The sequence below is a fragment of the Poecilia reticulata genome, chromosome 17 (assembly GCF_904066995.2).
Source record: "Poecilia reticulata chromosome 17, P_reticulata-male-v2, whole genome shotgun sequence".
NCBI lineage: Eukaryota > Metazoa > Chordata > Actinopteri > Cyprinodontiformes > Poeciliidae > Poecilia > Poecilia reticulata.
This window is the reverse complement of record NC_088846.1, coordinates 21,341,754-21,361,964: the sequence shown is the minus strand read 5'-3', so window position 1 is coordinate 21,361,964 and position 20,211 is coordinate 21,341,754. Positions and strand designations below refer to the sequence as shown.

General features: G+C 38.3%; 1 protein-coding gene across 1 annotated transcript in view; it reads left to right on the top strand.

The window, feature by feature from the left end:
* The window catches only part of insra (insulin receptor a), a 63,320-nt gene extending 44,265 nt beyond the window's left edge, over positions 1–19,055 (top strand). Inside the window, exons 7-21 of the mRNA XM_081598429.1 lie at positions 491–617; positions 1,001–1,242; positions 5,358–5,525; positions 6,683–6,881; positions 7,461–7,744; positions 8,335–8,474; positions 8,929–9,088; positions 9,930–10,029; positions 10,118–10,185; positions 11,080–11,309; positions 12,806–12,916; positions 14,307–14,466; positions 15,862–15,991; positions 16,180–16,314; positions 17,463–19,055. Of these exons, the coding sequence (XP_081454555.1) occupies positions 491–617; positions 1,001–1,242; positions 5,358–5,525; positions 6,683–6,881; positions 7,461–7,744; positions 8,335–8,474; positions 8,929–9,088; positions 9,930–10,029; positions 10,118–10,185; positions 11,080–11,309; positions 12,806–12,916; positions 14,307–14,466; positions 15,862–15,991; positions 16,180–16,314; positions 17,463–17,820 (2,612 nt within the window). The 3' untranslated portion in view covers positions 17,821–19,055. The remainder of the gene's footprint in view (positions 1–490; positions 618–1,000; positions 1,243–5,357; positions 5,526–6,682; positions 6,882–7,460; positions 7,745–8,334; positions 8,475–8,928; positions 9,089–9,929; positions 10,030–10,117; positions 10,186–11,079; positions 11,310–12,805; positions 12,917–14,306; positions 14,467–15,861; positions 15,992–16,179; positions 16,315–17,462) is intronic.
* The last annotated feature ends 1,156 nt before the right edge of the window (positions 19,056–20,211 follow it).

Below are 20,211 nucleotides of genomic sequence, written 5' to 3'. Positions count from 1 at the left end.
ACAAGACATTTTCTTTTCTTTGTTGAGGCGTTAAGAGGCTTTATTACTGTTTTCCTAGAGTATGTGTAAACATGTGGACTTCTAAGAAGACAAAAAGAAATTATCTTTCTAAAAATCGACAGGAATGTTTTTATACTAAAATGATATAATTCTTCAGCTCTGTAACATTTTAGCACAAAACGGCAACAAAAATGTCAAGTGGGGAAATAATTAGGACTTTCCAAGGTATTGAAACTTTTGAGCTGATTTTTCACTACGTTTTCTAGAAGCCTATGAAAAGCAGTTTAATTTATAAACTATGGGATCGGTGTGTAAGAGAAAATCTGCATCCTTATGATTTGTGAAGATGGGGGGAAAATGATTCTGCAAAATCTGCAGGTGACAAGTGTCAAATAAATCTATAAACACAGATATTTTTCTCCACATATTTTCCAAATCATGATTTTGCTGGAATTTTCTGAGCAAATTGTTGTTTCTCTTTGTTTTCCAGGCGAGAACCACGTGCTGAAGTTCACCCAGGTCAAAACCATGAGCGATAAGATCATGATCAAGTGGGAGCCGTTCTGGCCTCCGGACTTCAGAGACCTCCTGGGCTTCATGGTTCTCTACAAAGAAGCGTAAGTCCGCCTCGAGGCGGGAGCAGAACCGGACGGTTATTATTATTATTTCTGCTGGTTTGTATTATTTTAAATAAAAGACATCAGTAGAGCTGCACTAAAGTCACCTTGGACAATTAACATAAAAATCCTCTTTTTATCCTCTTCCATTAATTTTATCTGATGTTATCTGTCTTTGAATATATACTCTATTTTATACAAATTGTAACACTTATCTTACGTGAATAATATGTAAAGTTTATCAACACAAGTCATCAGATGTCTTCTTCCGATTGCTTCAATATCTCTGTCAAACTGCAGTAAAACAAATTAAATCCCAGCCTCCTTCCTCATGTAAAACACCCACTGTGCTTCATTTTTATGTTGTTTTTTTATTGTTGCAGACCTTTTCAAAATGTAACGGAGTTTGACGGGCAGGACGCCTGCGGCTCCAACAGCTGGGTGATCGCCGACGTCGACCCGCCTCGCCGAGACAAAGAGCAGGCCGAGCCGGGTCATCTCATCCTGCCGCTGAAGCCGTGGACGCAGTACGCCATCATGGTGAAAACGCAGCTCTCTGCGTCCGACGAGCATCAGGTCCACGGGGCCAAGAGCAATATCATCTACGTTCGCACCAATGCCACCAGTAAGACTGAAATAAATGGCTCCAATTTTTTCTTCCTTTCCTATCTTGATGTAATTTTTGTGAGATCAAATTAATGCTTGTAATTTTATTCACCATCAAAACATCAAAAGTAGGCCTGAAACGATTAATCATATTAATTGTGATGAATCGATTCCTGAAATAATCAACTAATTTAGTAATTGATTAACTATAACTGGAGCATACCGAGTCAAAAAAAGGCTAATTGTTGAAGGAACAACAAACTCAGAGCAGTAACAAACCCAAAAAATTTAAAATATATAAATTTTTCAAGTTTTCCACCCAGAAAACTTGCTAAGCATGGTGGTTGGAGCACTCAGCAATCATTCATCCAGCGGCCCGCCGTGTTTTTGAGTTAAAATTTTTTTAAATTTGACAGGAAATTTTCAAATATCACTTGATAATTACATATTATTGGAAGATTAATATCTGAACACCAACAAAAGGCAGACATAAAAAAAAAGAAAAAAACTGAAATAAATGAGCAATGATAAACCTGGTGGGGGCACAAGTAAAGCCTGGAGGCCTGTCAGGCTTACAATACACTTATTTTGCTTTCTAAAGATAAAAAACGCCTTTGACTGTAAATATGTTCTACACAAAACTCCTGAAGTTGCATATTTCTACTTTAACTTGGTTAAAGGTCTGTTTAAAAATAAAAATCACCTAATAAGCACATTTTTCTGTCTCATTAGTAATAATTTAATCTAAAAAATTAGATTAAATTATTAATCTAATAATTTAATCTATTATTAGATTAAATTATCTAAGCGCTAAACTGTAATGATGTTGAATGAAGCAGAAAAGATTTTCACATGTTCATGCAGATGCATCCTTCGCTACAAATCATCACTAAAAGAATGTTGATACTGCATTTTAGACAGTAGCAGTTTTCTTATTTAAAAAATGAATAAAATTATTAGTTTATTTGCATCTTTTAATATATTTCCAATATTGTATATAATAAGCTTAGGTGGTTAAATAAAAATCTGCAGATTAATTTTTTTTTTTTTATCCATTTATCATTACTTGTAGGTCTAGTATGATGAAATTCATGGACTGGACATCATCCAGTCGCTTGTTGCTTTAAAACAAAAATAAGGCCAACAGGGAACAGGAAGCTGGACAGTTATTTTTGCCGCTGACCTGACAGGGCTCCACCTCATGTAAGGTGTCTAACCAAACCTCCGTTCCTCGGTAACTTCGTGTCCCCTGCCACCCACAGAGCCTGCCTCGTGCAGCTCGGCCTAATTACAGACACTGTGACCTGTCTGCCTGTCTTCCTTTTAGACAACATATATTTCCTTCCCTGCAAACCGCATCAAACATGACATCCGTGGCTCGCACAAAACAAATCTCCAGCCGAGACGCCGCGGCCAGCCAGCCGTGTCGGGGGAGCGTTGTTTTCTGCCCGTTTGGCGACTGCTCCCGGTTCCTGGTCGCTTTCTCGTCTCACCAACATTCCTCATCGGAAGGGCAAAGCAGTCATTAAGTATAAGCTGGCGCTGATGAAACCTGGTCTGACAATGCGGTCGAACCACCTCGTCGCATTGTCATGGAGGAACGTCATAACACAGGGGCAGTAAATCTCAATCTATCACACACACACTACATATTGCATATTCTGCTGCTACACACACTTCCCACGTCATCTGTAAAGACTTTCAGGCTAAAATCATCTGAAACTATAAATGTACAACAGAGTAAAAACAGAGATTAGCAACTTAAAGTCTTTTGTATTTAATCCTACCAATACTCTCTCGTGTTTAATCCCTCAGTTTTCATAAATCTCACACTGACTGAACTTCTAGTCATGTGGAGTTTGTTGACATTGATTGATGCAATTACCTCAGTCCTTAAAATGACCTTGAACTAAAACAAAGTCAGTTCATAACTGTGCTGGCAGCTTCACAGAGGGGTAAAAGAAGTCCATTGTTTAGTTGCTAAACTGTCCATAATCCTTGATTTGTTTCACATTTTGTCACATTATAATCTCAAACTTTAATGTATTATTTGGGATTTGATGATATACCTCCGGAATAACACAAAATCTTAATATATACATCCTCAAATTAGAATATTAATCTCTTAACTCATTGACTTTGTTCCTCATAATATGAAGGGTGGCGCTGTTTTGTAAATGTGACAATAAAACCAAGAGCACATCAACTCGGAGCGTTTGAGTTATTTACAGATCCGAAAAGTATGGATTCTAACAAATGGAAATAAAAAACAGTTATTTACTACAATGTTGTGAGCACTGATAAAGTTTCAAGGCTACTTGTAATTTAGAGGCATAATAAAACACATATATACTTGCGTTGGCAAAAACAAACATTTTCTGTCAGCCAGTAGATAGGCAAACATAAATAGTTTTATTTTAGGTGCTAAGATGCAGTTAGTCAGCATGGGGCGCAGCGCTGTTCGTCACCGTCATATCACAGACCTTCAGCTATGTATCTAAATAATGTTCAAAAACAAAAGTTCTGCAACTCACCTTGGGAAACTTTCCCCCGGTATCTTCAGGCTTTCTTTTTAGTGACCCGTTCTTAAGCCATTTATCCATTATCACTTTTAAACACAATCCCTTGGTAAGCTAACTGTAGCGTCGCACTCTGAGCTAACGTCATGGCAAATAAACTGTTGTTTACACGTGGACTGCAAGTGGTCCTGGAACCACAATTTGAAAAAAAACTGCTCTAAATGAAAGGAAATGAATACATTGTTTTTAATTTTCATAGATCAATCTGAAAAGTGTGGTGTACATTTGATGCCGTTCCCTCATTAGTCAATGATTGTAGAATCTCCAAGTATTTTGGGGTCATCTTTCTATTTTGGCAAAGTTGTTCAAGCCTATTCAGATTGAATGGAGAACAGCAATTAAAAACCTCCTCAGATTCCTTATTTGATTTAGGTCTGGACTTTGACTGGGCCACTGATCCAACAGTGAGCCTTCAACCAAAATTAAAGGTTTTCAACATTTAAATTTTTTTTATATGCTGTCTCATTGCTTAACCCCATCACTGTTGAGAAAAACCATTCCCGTAGCATTATTCTGCCACCACTGAGTTTCAACTTTGACTCTGTTTATGTTGGCAGACACCTTTGTGAAGCTGAGTTTAACTCGCACAGTAGGATTATACGTACCAAATAAGGGATTTATGAAGGAAATTCAGTTTTTTATTTGGAATCATCTGAGTAAAAGGGAGCAATTTTCAGATTTTTATTTGTAAAAGTAAAAAAAAAAATTAAAGCAGAGTATCATTTTCCTTCCACTTGTGGCATGAAGGCCTGCGACCAAAAACCAAAGCAGTTGATGACACATCAAACACTAAAAAGCGGCGCGGGGAGAACCCGAGTAAGCGGCTGCGTGCCAGTAAGCGCCGCGTTATCGAGCAGCAATCTGAAATGCAAAGTGGATCGAAACTGCAATTTTCCTCTCGTAATTTCTAAATAAAGAGCTGTGATTTATCTCTAGATTTGAACCAAATCTATGAAGTAGGTTATCTCAAAATCACAGAAAAATGTGCATTTAGTGCATTTCCATTGTAAACTTCTGTTGCATTTTACACCACAGAAACCAGAAGCTCGCTAACAATACGTCCTTTTTTCTGAGCTAAATTCTTCAAGCTACCATTGATAGAAGAGGATTGTTGAAAACCTGAGTAAAAACTTTTTAAATATTTTGTACCCATTTTGCAAACCAAAGTATTATTTCCATTCTAGTCATAGTTTATGTAAGAGGAAATTGGATTGTGTGACTGCAATTAATTAAGACTTGTTTTAGAGTGATCAAGAGGCGTATTGGTCAACTGGTCCAAATGGGAATCAGAATAAAAATGAATGGAAATAGAAAATAAAACAAGGTTTTTCAGCAAAATTACATTTGAGAATATTTCTGAACTTTAACTCCAAATACTCCAAAAATAAATTGATATGCAATTGTTTAGGAACATGGGCATGAAAGAAGAAAGACAAGGGGATTTTGTCCATAGTATTCAACACACAGTCTTTTGTTTTTAATCCTAGTTGTCATTTGTTTTCTGAGCATTAAATATCTTTCCTGGTTAACAGTTCTTTCCTCAATGTCTGTGCAGAACCCTCTGTGCCACTGGACCCCATGTCTTCCTCCAATTCGTCGTCTCAGATCATTCTGAAGTGGAAACCTCCCAACGATCCCAACGGGAACATCACCCACTACCTGGTCTTCTACCAGCGCCAGCCTGAGGCCAGCGAGCTCTACAAGTTTGACTACTGTCAGAAAGGTGAGACGCTGTTGGTTTCTGGCCTTCTGGGTCAGGAGAGTGTTTTTTTTTTATGGCTGTGCATGAGAGCTTATGTCACTACAAAGATTTTTAGTACTTTCTCCACTGATAAATGTTGCTGGATGCGCCGTCACGTGACTTATTGTGCAACACACATGCACCTTTGCTATGCATCCAGTTGGTTATATTGATGATTGTTGGGAAAAGGACACAATCAGGCAAAGAATATAAAAAAGTGACGCAATGTTTTGCTGTTATTTTTCCAAGAGTATCACATTTCACAGGCCAGTAAAAACATTTAATAAATATATATGTATATATTGAGAAAGTGGTGAGTAGGTTAGTAATGCTAGCTTTGCATGTACTTGTGCTGCATCGTTTGGTTTGTTTCGGTTCAGTTAAAACTAAAATAACGCGACATAAAACATCTACTTTCTTACTCTAATAGATCATCAGTAGAGCAGGTGTTTAAATTAATCAATCACTGCTAGTGTTCAGACAATCAATTGTTATTAATAAGTGCTCAATAAGCCTAAAAGCATAGAACTGTAATGGACTTGAACGTTCAGTTTCTTTATGTTTACGTATCTTTTTTGTGTGGAAATGTTTTTCAGGTTTTTTTTTTTTTTATACACTTGAACATAATCTCTACTCTGTCAACTAGCGGAGCTGCTGTCAGCCGGTTGCCATGGCAACGAGTCTGTGTTTAGCGCGAAGCTACTGAAGCAGCACTTTTCTGAAACTAATTTAATTTATTGAGAATCACCTGTACTTCTTTTTATGAGCTCCTTCTCCTTTACGTGAATGTGATCTGGAAATGAAACGTCAGACAGTCCAGACCCTCGTTTGGCTTCTGGCTCGGGTTCAAATGAAGTTCAAACATTTATTTTGGTTCAATTATTCTGAGCCCGGCTCGGCTCACGTCAGCCTCCAGCCGTCAGCGCCGATCTGCGCTCGCACATCGATTCTATAATGCCTGCATGTTTATAGAGATTGGAGTCTGCAGGGAGGTCCTGTCAGGGTTAATTTATCTCCACTGCTGAGGTTGACAATGACAGACAATCCCTGCAGGAGTGTGTGGATATAGCGAATATGCTGTTTATTTCACCTGTCATGTCCCTCTGTGTTCCCCGCTCCACATGTCTGCCTGCCACCAGGAATGAAGCTGCCGTCACGGGTGCCCACTCAGGTGGACAGTGACGAGGAGCAGAAGTGGAACCAGACGGAGGACCAGGGCCAGGGGAAGAAATGTTGTGCCTGCCCAAAAACGGACAAGGAGCTCAAGAAGGAGAAAGAAGACTCGGAGTACAGGAAAACCTTTGAAAACTACCTTCACAATGAAGTTTTTGAGGTCAAGTAAGTCAAACGGCTGGTTTTTATTTTAGAAAATCCTCAGATATGTATTTTTTGTAATTTTTTCTGAAATTTAATTAGATTAATCCCATTATAGAGCTGCAATTAATCAGAGCTTCACTCGATAAGCTCGAAATGTAAAAACACATTTTCTCAATGTCTCAAACCAAACATCTCAGTTTTCATATTCAGGAAGTAGTCATTTGTTTCAGACCTAATTTAGAAACATTAACAGCTGCATTTTATTTGACGGTAATCTGACAGGTAATGCAGCAAAGGAAACACAGACGGGATTTAAACACAAATCGAGGTCTATAGCCTCTCTACTGGGCATTGATGTTTTTTAAAGCAAAATTTTCTCTCTTTGCTCATTTTTTCACTCGCGTTTGCAGTTCTGCACCGTTGACCGCAGTACAAGATCGTGTAATGCGCTGCTTTGAGCTAAGCAACTCTCTGCAAGAGAGAAACCTTTAGGTCAAAATGAATCAACATAAATGCGTTAAACATTTTAGATTAATCACATGTGTTAAAGTTGACAGCCCTAGTGTTTTTTTTCTACTTAAACACGTCTGCGTTTTCTAGACGCCCGAGACAGCGGCGCTCTGTGATGGGCATCGCCAACAGGACACTGCCCTTCCTCACCACCGCCGCCAGCCTGCCGGGGAGCACCGGCGTCCCCAACGACGAGGACGAGAACAAGGAATACCCAAAGACCATGGTGGTCGTCCACGCCAAGGAGTCCACGGTCATTTCCAACCTGCGACACTTCACAAGCTACCAGATCGAGGTCCACGCCTGCAACCATCCCACTGACCAGGGACGCTGCAGCATGGCGGCGTACGTCAGCGCCCGCACCATGCCTGAAGGTAAAACACCTTCGAATGGAAAAGTAAGCTTTTGATTAGGGCTGCAACTAGCAATTATTTTAGTTATTGATGATTCTGATGGAAATTTTTAATTTATGCAATATTGGAAATACATTAAAAGATGCAAATAAACAATTCAAGCCCTTTTCAAAATAAGAAAATAAACAATTTATTGCCTAAAATCCAAAAAAATAACATCGCTTTAGTGAACTTTTGATCATCTGCAGCTAAAAAAATATGCAAAGATTTCATCCCATTTTGCTCGGCTTAACTTAAAAACAGTGCAGAGCTGATCTGTTAATTATTTAGATTAACTAATCAATAATTGGATAGTTTAAGGTGCTTGGTAGATTTTTTAGCTACACAAATAGTTACTAAAAACTGTCACAATTATGTTAGTCATCTTAAAATTAAATAAGTCCAGTTAATTTCCAGTCCTTTTGCAACATGAATTTTCCCAATTCTGTCCAGAAAAAAAAAGACCTGCAGCCTCTCAGAAGAGAATTTGAAAAATCTCTCTGAAATAATATTGAATTTGTAGAAACTGTGAAGTTGAAACAGGTGATTCTGAAAGATTTTGTTCCCCACAGATAAAGCTGATAACATTTTGGGTGAAATCACTCATGAAGTGACAGAAAACACGGTGCACCTACACTGGAAGGAGCCTGCAGCTCCAAACGGCATCATCATCCTGTATGAGGTGAACTACAAGAGAGTCGGAGACCCTGAGGTAAAGACTCGCTTATTTTGCGTAGATCCTCCAACACAGAGCAGCAGCGTCTTCTGGCTTATTCATGACTAACAGCAGCTTTTAACAAATTTATAAGCAACAAATTAACTCCATCCACAGTGTGGAGAGGCCATGCCTACGTGACTTATTTTGAAATTTGCCTGATTGTAGTTTGATGAGGCCTAATGGGCGAGTAATTTTAGTGCTGTGCTGTGTTTTAGTATCCATGGAAACAAGTGGAAAAAACATACGCTTCATCTCGGGGATTGATGCCTGTTGTTTCTGTTAAAAACATGTTTTTGTAACCACACATGTTGTTTTTCTACTGGGGAGAAACAAAACATGGAGTTTTAAAGCAGAACGTCATAAAATATCGACATAAAAGTCAAAATAACCTTTTAAAAATCAGGAAAAAAAAAAAAAAAACTGTTAATTTTCCCAAACTTCCTTCCAGGAGCTGCCCCACTGCGTGTCCAGAAACATGTACAAAGCGTCCCGTGGCTGCAGGCTGAAAGTGATGCACCCTGGGAATTACTCGGTCAGGATCCGAGCCACGTCACTGGCTGGAAACGGGTCGTGGACCGAGCCCTCGTACTTCTACGTCCAGGACCCCAGTAAGTGTCTGTTGAAGAAAAACTGAGCTCAGAGACGACTTTTCATGAAAACCACCAGAGGAGACGAGGGACAAAAAGTACATTTGCATTCAAACTAGGAGCAACGTGTTTTTAAAAAATGAGAATAAAGCTCATATTTCTCAGTGTCACTGGGAATTTTCTTATCCAAAGTGAAACACAAAGAAAATATTTACAGACATGCAGAGAGAATCTGCTTTTTTCTTTACAAACCCAAATATTTACTCCATAAACTAAAAACATCCTTGAAAATTTTATTAAACAAAGATACGGTTTGATTTCTGGTGTGTTTGGGGTTTTTGACTTGTTGAAACACACATTTTACGGGTTTTGCCTCTTCAGAACAAGGTCATGTGCCAAAAGAAATCTTTAAAAAAAAAAGACTAAATTGAATGCAGTTTGGTTATTAAAATACTTTGAAATATTTTAATGAAAGTAGCTCTAAAAAAAATTGTAGAATATTTCCTAGATATTGTTTGGAGTTTGATCTGCGATCAGTAATAAATCATAGTTTGTGTTTTTTTTATGTGATTTACTGCATCTTTTTTTTTTTTTTTTTACTCTAAAATTCAGATCATTGAAGATTATTACCAAATTTAGATACAAATTGAAAAACTAAGTGCTGTTTTCTTACATTTCCTCCAATGTTTAATTAAATTCTTCTAAAATCAGAGCTTCACTAAACAGTTATCTGCAAAAGTCTTCAGAATGTAGATAAAATGATTGTTGTTGTTGTGTCCATCCAGTTCATGTATAATTAGCAGCCAGTGAATCTTTGAGCGTTTTCTTTCCCACCTGAAATGTGACTGTGTGTGTTGAACAGGCGACCCTCTCTCCATCGTGAAGATCATCATCGGGCCGATCATCTGCGTTGTCCTGCTGGTTTTTCTGGGCTTGGCAGGATTCGTCATGTTCAGGAAGAAGTACGCAGCTCTCACATCCCTCTCAGTCTTTTATTTTATGTATTCTCATCACTTTGTCCTCTCAAGGTGTTTGTTCGCTTCCTTTCAGTCAAACGCAAGGACCAAGCGGACCCATTTACGCCTCTTCAAACCCAGAGTACCTGAGCGCTAATGACGGTGAGCAGAAAGAGTTTGAGACGTTTCTTTAACGCCACAGGGATTTTGGCGCCTCATTCAGTGGATCCCGTTTAAATGGAGCTGAAATAATCAACAGCATTAGCGGCTTGTGTTTTCTAAAGAGTTTCGCTTCAACAAAGGAGTTGATTCATAGACTAGATACAGAAAAACAACCATTCAGCTAAATTAATATGTACACTGCATGGCCAAAAATAATTTTTTTTTAAAGTTACCAAGTGGATTTGATCAATAGCTACTGCCTGGCAACAAGTTATTTAATGACGCAGTGAGTGGCTTCTTGTTCCTTAAACAGCCGTGTGTGACACATCCGGTTGTGATGGAAAAGATTTGAAAGGTCAAATCATTTTCATCAAGTAGAGAAAACACCAAGTATCTAATTTAAACTATCTAAAACAATAACAAAAATGTAAAGAACTCAACCATTAATCTCAAGGTTGTTGCGGAAAAACTGTTCAACTAATTGTATTTGTATTTAACTTTATTGTTTGATCAATTTCTTGTCAGATTCCCAGTTCTTCAAGAGGCATTTAAATGTTTCATTGTCAGCGGAAATTCCCAGATGTTTCCTGTTTGTAAATAATCTTCAGTTGATTTAATCTGTTCACATTTTTTGATGTTGGTGCAGAACATCATTGCCAGTCAGTAGCTTGCAGAACTATTTACTCAGTTTTATCCGTTAAACGGTTCAAATGAACTTTAGCCATCAAAGCATTTGAACTCAAGTAAATCAAACCGAAGTGGCTGCTTCATCAGAGAATTTGACATTAATTGTGTTCATAAAAACTTGGAAGATGCTCTGGTCCGGCTTGTCCTAACCTGCCTGCCTGTATTCCCCTGAAACTGAAGGCTGTAAAACCTGAAATGTGTTTGCAGTGTACGAGGAGGACGAGTGGGAGGTGCCGCGTGAGAAGATCGCCATCTTGAGGGAGCTGGGCCAGGGCTCCTTCGGCATGGTCTACGAGGGCATCGCTAAGGACATCGTGAAGGGCGAGGGCGAAACGCACGTGGCGGTGAAGACGGTGAACGAGTCGGCCAGCCTGAGGGAGAGGATCGAGTTCCTGAACGAGGCGTCAGTCATGAAGGCCTTCAGCTGCCACCATGTGGTAAAGAAACTGATTATCAAGATGTCTGCGCATCCTTACAAAGTCTTACACTAATTTTGCATGTTTTTGTACTATCATTTGGGTTTCTACTGGTTCTAAAAATCAGCCCAAGTGCTTAAAAAATGTTCTTTTGGTGTCTGGAAAAATAGCAGTTTCAAAAACTGCCAGAATGTAACAAACCAGCAGGCACAGCCCGTTACCTAGCAACCCTAGCAAAGTTCCATCATCACCTAGCAACCCAAGATGAGCTCCAATACATTTAGTCAGCTGTTTTTAACCACTTTATATGCTGTACAATGACCGCTGGAAAAGGCAAGTCAAGGTTTCCCCCAGATGACAAGCTAAGCCCAGCGGTAGTGGTGCTAGGGAAGTCCACCAATCGCCCACCTTGTTTTTGTGTTAAAAAATGGCTACAAACTGAGAAATTTGAGAAATAAAACATCAATAACAAAGAAAATATAGCAGTGCATTAAATAAAACTATTTACTCTGTAGGTTTTGTATGTATAAACAAATCCCATTATCTCTGTTAAATATATTGAATGTTTTATTATATATAAACCTAGATTAGCACGACTTGCTTTTCTGATGTATTAAAGTAAAATAAACAAAAAACCTTTAGTCTGGTGGTGGGCGGGGGGTCAGGTAAAGCCTGGTGGCCTGCCAGGCTTATAATACACTGGGGGAAATCCAGCAAGTGTTTTGTTGTTGACAAAAGAATGCAGAAACCACTTGCTGCATTCTTGTTGGTTGTGTAGAAGGCTCTACTTCTGCTTTTCAAAGATGTAGTTGCGTAATTGCACATCGTTTGCAGCCATTTTCACATGGAAGTGTAAATATTGTGGACAGCAGCAGGTTATCTGGATTTAAAGTGACAAGACGACTTAAAGCAACTCATTCTGTAAGAAATTCAAAAGTACCAGATCAAATTAGTCTAAAATCTCATTATCTAAGAATAGTTTTGTGCAAAAAGAATTCATGGATATTTCTTTTATAGCCCATAGACCTATATTAACCTGTTCAAGAAAGCATAATAGGTCACCTTTAAAAAGTCTTAAATTTGTTTATTGAAAATTAAGGCTTAAATATGTTAATAACATGTATTTTTGTTATGGCAGGACTATTCAATCTCATATATTCTATCTAGTTTTTTTTTTGTCAGGCAAATGCTTAAGTCATGCCCAAACATTTTTGCTCACTACATTGTCACTCAACACAGTTAAGGCTACCAGTAACAAGCTAGCAAGCTAATACTTGCTTGCTAGCTAGTTAGACATCCGTATGCCATGTAAGAAGCACAAAGCTGAAAAAGAGCAATAAAAAAAACCAAAAGTTTCAACAGTTTTGATTTCCTTTATTTCTTTTGTACATTTCTGTTGTGATATAGGTCTTAAATTTTATTCATTTATGGTCTTAAAAAGTCTTAAATTTGAGTATTTAAGATGAGAGATACGTCACATACGTTATAATGTAATAAATAATGCTGTTTCCTCTCAGGTCCGCTTGATGGGCGTCGTGTCGAAGGGCCAGCCGACGCTGGTGGTGATGGAGCTGATGACCCATGGAGACCTGAAGAGCTACCTGCGCTCTCTGCGGCCTGACGCTGAGGTAGCACATCTTGTTCGCAGCGGTTTCACTCGCTAGTTTAGTTTCTTCCTCTCACTTCTGCTTTTTTGTGGAAAAAATACACCACCGGTCCCAGTCCGGGATGTATAAATTCAAATTTCTGATGGTTCTTTTTATTTTTAGCCCCGAATGAAAATGCTACTTTTAAAGGCAAGAATGTGAGTTGGAGAATCTACTGATGAGATTTTCTGAACTGAAAATCTCTGAACTAAGATGCCAAATTAAATGCTGAAGGCACTTAACCTGTTTTATCGATTAATCAATTTTTGGCTTTTGAAGATTAAATTTTTGACACCCAGTGCCGCCATCTTCCTGACAAGCGTCTTTTACAACTTCTATTTATTTGGGGTTTTGAGAATATTAGGGCTAAGATTTTCTTTTTAATAAAATGAGAATAAAGCCATAATATTTTAAGAGTGAAGTCATATTAGGAGAATGAAGTAGCAATTTTATGAGAACTCGAACACAAAAAGATAAAAAATATTAAATGAGGAATGTTGAGCATCTTGTGAAGTTCTTCTATTGGTTTTACAGATAAGGAAACACGTCACATTTTAACACATCGGCATCAAATTATTATCAGCGGCAGGACTTTGAAACGATTGTTCAAACTACTGAGTCTGTTTCGAAGAAAGAACCAGGTGGACTGAGCCGGTAACGTCAAATCCTGATAACTAGAAGATTTTTTTCTCATTTAAGCAACTTTTTTTCTCTTAATTTGAAGACGTACCGCTGGAGAAATTCAGTATTTTTTCTGATAATAAAAGTAAAACTCAAAGAAGAGATAATTGAACTAAAAGCCACTTTTTAAAGAGTCATTTTTTTAGAAAGGAAAGCAAGAAAAAAAAAATCTCTTTAAAACCGGAAATCAGATCTGGTATGAAAAAAGTTGAGATTTTATTTTTAAGCCGTATCGTCCTGTCCTACTTTGTATCTACTTGTAGTGATGTTGGTACATCATTGTGTGACTCTCTTCCTCTTCTGTCCCACTGTTTTCTTTTAAGGCAGTATTTTTCTTTTAACCTTATTCTTCTTTGGGTTTAGTTTAGTTTTTCGTTTTAGCGTTCTCTCTGACTGCCACATCATGAAAGATTGCACACAGAAACACAAGATTATTTCCACAGTTTTTGCAAAAGCATTTGCATTGGATGTTTTAATATCTGTAATTAAATCACTGCCAGTGTAACGTTTAAATGCCACTGGAAGCTGTGTGGTTTAATGTCTGCAAACACATTCATTCTAGTGGGCAGAGGACTGAGGGATGTTGACAGAGGATTTAAACAGTTACCTCTGGCGCTAGCTGAGAGCATTTCAGGAAAACAAGCCAGTTTGCTGTGGCTCATACGTTTAAAATCTGTCTCCTGTCCCTCAGAATAACCCGGGGCGTCCACCTCCCACTCTGAAAGAGATGATCCAAATGGCCTCTGAGATCGCAGACGGCATGGCTTACCTCAACGCCAAGAAGTTTGTCCACAGAGACCTGGCAGCCAGAAACTGCATGGTGGCTCACGATTTCACAGTCAAGATAGGAGGTTCGTTTTTGCTTGGAGGCTACAGTATATAAAAGCTTTCTGATGTCGCCCCCTGGTGGCAGCATGAAGAGACACATTCTTATGAAATCTGTGACAAATTTACTTTAATTATGTCTATATAATATACATAAAATGGAGATTTATTGTAAATTAGAAGATAAATAGATGGTTTTCACACGTCTACAGATTAAATTTTTTACCCATTCTTTTTTGCAATGTAGCCAAAGCTCATTGAGCTCATTGTTTCTTGAAAACATTTAATTTCCCATTCTGTCTTTAAACTAGGAGCCATATTTGTCTTCAGTGTAGCTAAATAACACTTAATTGGAGCTGTAAAAAAGACAACTTAAAGATTTCCATAAATCTCTACTTTGGGAATTTTGTTGTCATTTTTGAAGAGCTCTGTTTAATTTATGTATTTAGATTTTAAAATAAAGAAGAATACAAAATGTTTGCATCCCTTCTGTGGGATGTTGAAATTGTGGAAAATGAAAAAAAAAGACTAATAGTTTCCAACTTTCTGACAAAAAATATATTTGCAAAATTAATGATATTTTTGTGTCACTTTCTTGTGACACAAACTTTTTTTAATATAATCAATTTATTATATTAAAAACAGCTTAAACCATCCTTTGTTGTTAAATTTATAGTTAAAACAGTTTATTCTTTAACATTCATCAGAGCTACCTGTTACAAACTCCTAGCCTAGCATGTAACATTCAAATTAAATACTTTAAAGTTTTTAACATGAGGACAATGTGAACTGTTTCAGTGACAGTGGGTCATTATTTAGGTTGCAGTTTGCAGCACAACTGAACCTTCACAGTTTTCAGGTCATTTTTCCACTTGTTGTTGTGTCATAATGTTTCACACTCAACTTTTTAGGGTCATAAGTGCCACAGAATGTGTCTCAATTCTTGACTAATTCAACAACCTGCTTGTGTCAGCACTGGTTTGCACAACGATGTTGTTGTGCTTTAAAAACAGGAACACACGGCCAAAAACTGCGCTCCTCTGAGAGCAGTTAATGATTACTGGCACTGATGTTACGAAGACTGATGTTGGATGATTTTTGTTTCTTCATTTCGGAGCTTTTTGAGATTTGTTGACTTAAGATTTTAGTGACAAAACACCCTAAAGCAGCTCAAATAGCTCAAGTAGGCAGAACTGATGGGACTAAAGTCTCATTATTTAGGAACAATTTTGAGCCAAAAATGTAACAAACATGTTTTGTATAGACCAGAAACCAATCCTAACCTGTTCAAGGAAGCATAACAGGTCACCTGTAAGAAGTAGATAAACAGACAAGTTATACTCAGGAAATATCTCAATCTTAAAAAAATCTGCATCCTTCTAGCTTAATTTCCGAATCTTTCAATCACGTTTTGTTCCCAGACTTCGGCATGACGAGGGACATCTATGAGACGGATTACTACCGGAAGGGAGGGAAGGGCCTGCTGCCCGTCAGGTGGATGGCACCGGAGTCTCTGAAGGACGGCGTCTTCACTGCGCATTCAGACTGCTGGTAAGTAAAAACACAAACTATTCTTCAACATTTCACCAAGAACAACCCAACCAAACCAGAAAACCAACCAGAAAACCTTTTCTCTGTTGGTATTCACAAGGACCGGCTTCGTTTCTGGCCTGCGAGTGTTTACAGACGGATTTATTAGTCTGTCAGATGTCTAATCAGCTGATCTCTGTGTTTACCAGGTCGTTCGGGGTCGTCCTGTGGGAAATCAGCACCCTGGCCGAGCAGCCGTACCAGGGCCTGTCCAACGAGCAGGTCCTCAAGTTCGTCATGGACGGAGGCTTCCTGGACCGGCCAGACAACTGTGCAGACAGACTGTAAGCACACACACAAAGCCTGTTTATCTCTAATATAGTATATAAACATTAAGGCACAGCTGCTGTTTTTATATTGTATTTATTTATGCGTAAAGAAGAGCAGGGTTGTTCTGCTAATATAGAGTAAAGTAGGCGCCAATAACAAGTTTCAGTCTGGAGGAGTATTGAATGTAGGACTGAAACGATTAATCAGTTACTGAAATAATCTTCAACTAATTTAGTTACCAATTAATGAACAGGAGTGTCCAGACTCCAAAATGTTGTTTTCTGAGTAAACAACATACTCAGAGTAGTAATTAAGCCAAAACTACACAAAAAATATATACATTTTCCATATAAGATTAAAGAAAACCTTTGTCTGTAGATATTTTCCACTCATATTAGAAGTATTTTTAACTGCGTCCTTTAAAAAACATCCTTTACTACAAATGATCAAGTGTACACCAAAGGATTCCTATTATGGCATTTTAGGCAATAACTGTGTTTTCTTGTTGACCTTCCATCCACTTGATCCATTCTTGTTGGTTGTGCAGGAAGCTCCACTTCTGCTTTTTCAGAGATGTACATTTGTAAAATTGCACATCTGTTTGCGGCTATTTTCACATGAGAGATTAACAGTTGAGGGGCCAGCAGCGGCTTATTTAGTTTAAAGTGACAAGACGCTCGGAAACAGGCAAAACTGATCAGACTGAAATCTTAGAGATTTTGTGTTTTGTATATAACCTGTTGAAGGAAGCATAGTACGTCACCTGTATCACATTTGATACTATAAATATATTTTTAATATTTTTAACCCTTCCAGGCCGAACGTAGCGCCGGCAACCCATTCAAATTTGCAGAACCGTAACTTTGCGATATTTTGCTGAAATATTCCAATGGTTTCTGAAAGGGGAGACGTTCCGCTTTGCAGCCGATATCGGGTTATTACGGTAATCTCATCCCCGCCGTAGCAGGGAGCTAAATTAGTCTTTTAGTGGACAGTAAATTGTGAGAATAACTTGGATAAATGGGCAAATATATTTACTCAGGACATTTAAAGAACTGCGTAAAATTAAAATAAGCAAAAAATATCCAGGTGGAGATTTGAAACTTGGATCATAGAGGGTTAAACATCAGCGAGGTCTCACTCTCCCCGTCTCATCCTGCAGACACAACCTGATGCAGATGTGCTGGCAGTACAACCCGAAGATGCGTCCGACCTTCCAGGAGATCATCGAGATGCTGAAGGACGACCTGCACCCCTCGTTCCGGGAGGTCTCCTTCTTCTACAGCGAGGACAACAAGCTGCCAGAGAGCGAGGACTTCGACCTGGACATGGAGAACATGGAGAGCATCCCCCTGGACCCGTCGTCGTACTCCCAGAGGGAGCAGTGCTCGGACAGGGACGAGGCGTCCTCCGTGGGCCTGAGAGGCAGCTACGAGGAGCACCACATCCCCTTCACGCACATGAACGGGGGCAAAACCAACGGACGGATACTAGCGCTGCCGCGGTCCAGCCCGTCCTAACACATCCCTCGACACCATGTCCACGCTACAGAATAAAAATCTATTTTTGTTCTCATTTTATATATATATATATATATATATACACATATGTATATATATAGAGATAGATAGATAGATCACACTTTGATCACTTTGTCCTCAGAAACCCCTCAACACACATCTCAGGACTTTATTTTTCTCTCCAGATGCCACAAACACACACTACAGCGAGTCCATGCGCGGACGCCACAAGACACTTTTTGTATTTAAGGACGAACCTCCTGCTTCTCTCTGTTGTTCAAGATTGTACTTTATATACTGTACATAGATATATATATATATTGCCAATGTTGTGCTCGACTGGGTGGAATTTGGATTCAACTGTGAAACAAACTCTTGACAAACAAGAAGGCTGCTAAACCCACTGTCCCTCCTTTTCGTCCAGGCCGCGTCCCTCTTCCCCCCTCAGTCTGTCCCCCGGGTTGCTTCGTTTTGGGGAATAAAAAGTGCCCTTCTCTTTTTGTCTGTGGCCTACATCGGTTGTCATGGAACTGAGTCTTTCAATGCATGTGGATAACGAACTGAAAATGAAACAAAAGAGACTACTGGATGGTCCAGACGATGACCCATCCTGGAACAAACTCTGATCCACTGGAGAAGCTGGCTGAAGTGGCTTACCTCCTCACACTGCAGTATTCCAAAAATGGCACACAGGATAAAAACCCAGGACTTCTTTTGGGTTCTATTTTGTTTATTATTTATTTACATGTCTTTTATTTCTGTTTTCCCTCCCCCCCCCCCCCCTTTCTCATGTATTTGAGTTTTCACATCTACGGCTGAAGGATATTTAAACAGTTTTTTTTTTTTTTCCAGAGACATGTTGGCAAACAGGTTCGTCAGATTTACCAATAGCTGCTTTGTTGGTATATTTTAGTGGGTATAGAAGTTAAGAAATATAAATATATATATATATAAATCTTATATTGATGTTTTTGTACATAGTTATGTTGTCATTCTTGAGGTATTTCCGGTTAGATAATGTTTTTACATGTTAGTCTCTTTTGTTTTTTTTCTAATCCAGAAAGTCATTTACTAATTAGCTTTTTTTTCTGACTTGTGATCAACCAACAGCACTTGGTCTTTTTACAGTGCGATGCCCAGGAGGAGGAGTGTTTGGTGTCTCCAGCTTTAAAATGTCTGCCCAACTTATCAAGATCAAAATAAAAATAGTGCTGTAAATAATGCAGCAAGGTGCATTTGTGACAAATGTGCATTTTTTTCTTCTTTGCGTACCTGTTGAGACTTTTAGAGTTAATTTGCTACACAGCTTTTTACAAAATATATGTGACTGGCTGGTTTTACCTCATTACCTCAAGAAGACTTGCTAAGCCTGGCAGTCATTCATCCAGCAGCCCGTTGTGTTTTTGAGTTAAAAAATGTTTAATTTGAATAGGAAATTTGAAAATATCACTTGATTATTATGTGTTATTAAAAGATTGGAAGATTAATACCTGAACGCCAACTATAAAATCTTTAAAAATTCAAACATTTTAAAAATACCTAAATAAATAAGTAATGCTAAGCCTGGTGGCCCGCCAGGCTTATAATACACCAGAGGAAACCCTGTGTGTTATTATTATTAATCCCGGGGCTTTTAGGATTTTTTTTCTAGTTTTATTTGAGGTTGATTCTAGCTGCCTTTATCTAGAACGTTAATGTTACTTCTAGTCAAAAAGAAGCAGCCATCATCCATCGTCTATAACCGCTGGTTCATATCTCTTAGCAGAGGCAGGACACACCCTGGTCAGGTTGCCATGGCAACACAGAGACACACAAAGCAGCCATTCTCACACACACACTCATCTAAGGACAATTTAGAGAAACCAATTAACCTACTCTGCAAAAACACAAAATCTTACCAAATACTTTTTGGTGAAGTTTCATGGGGAAAAAAACTTTTCAGCACAATATATGAGCTTGTTTTAAATCAATCATTCTTATAAGTGAAATAATTTGCCAGTGGAAAAATATTCCCCCCCCCCATATTATAAACCATAATGTCTTGTTTTGCTGTTGGATTATCCAACTTCATAATTAGTACTTTTTCATCCATTATTTATGTAAAACAACCACCTGTATCAGGGCTGTCAAACTCATTTTCGATTTGGCCCAAATCAAGATCATGAAGGCTCTTAAAGGGCTCGTACTGTCATAATATTTAGCAAGAGGTCTGACTTTAATGATTTACATTTTCTTTGAATTTCCTTCATTTTGAAGAGAAAAAAAAACTGTAAAATAATAATAAAAAAGTAAACAATAGCACATGGTAAAACGCAGGAGGAATCAGGAGTTTAATAAGAATCCCATATTGAATTGATGAACTATTTGAGATTTGAATGAAATGCTTTAAGA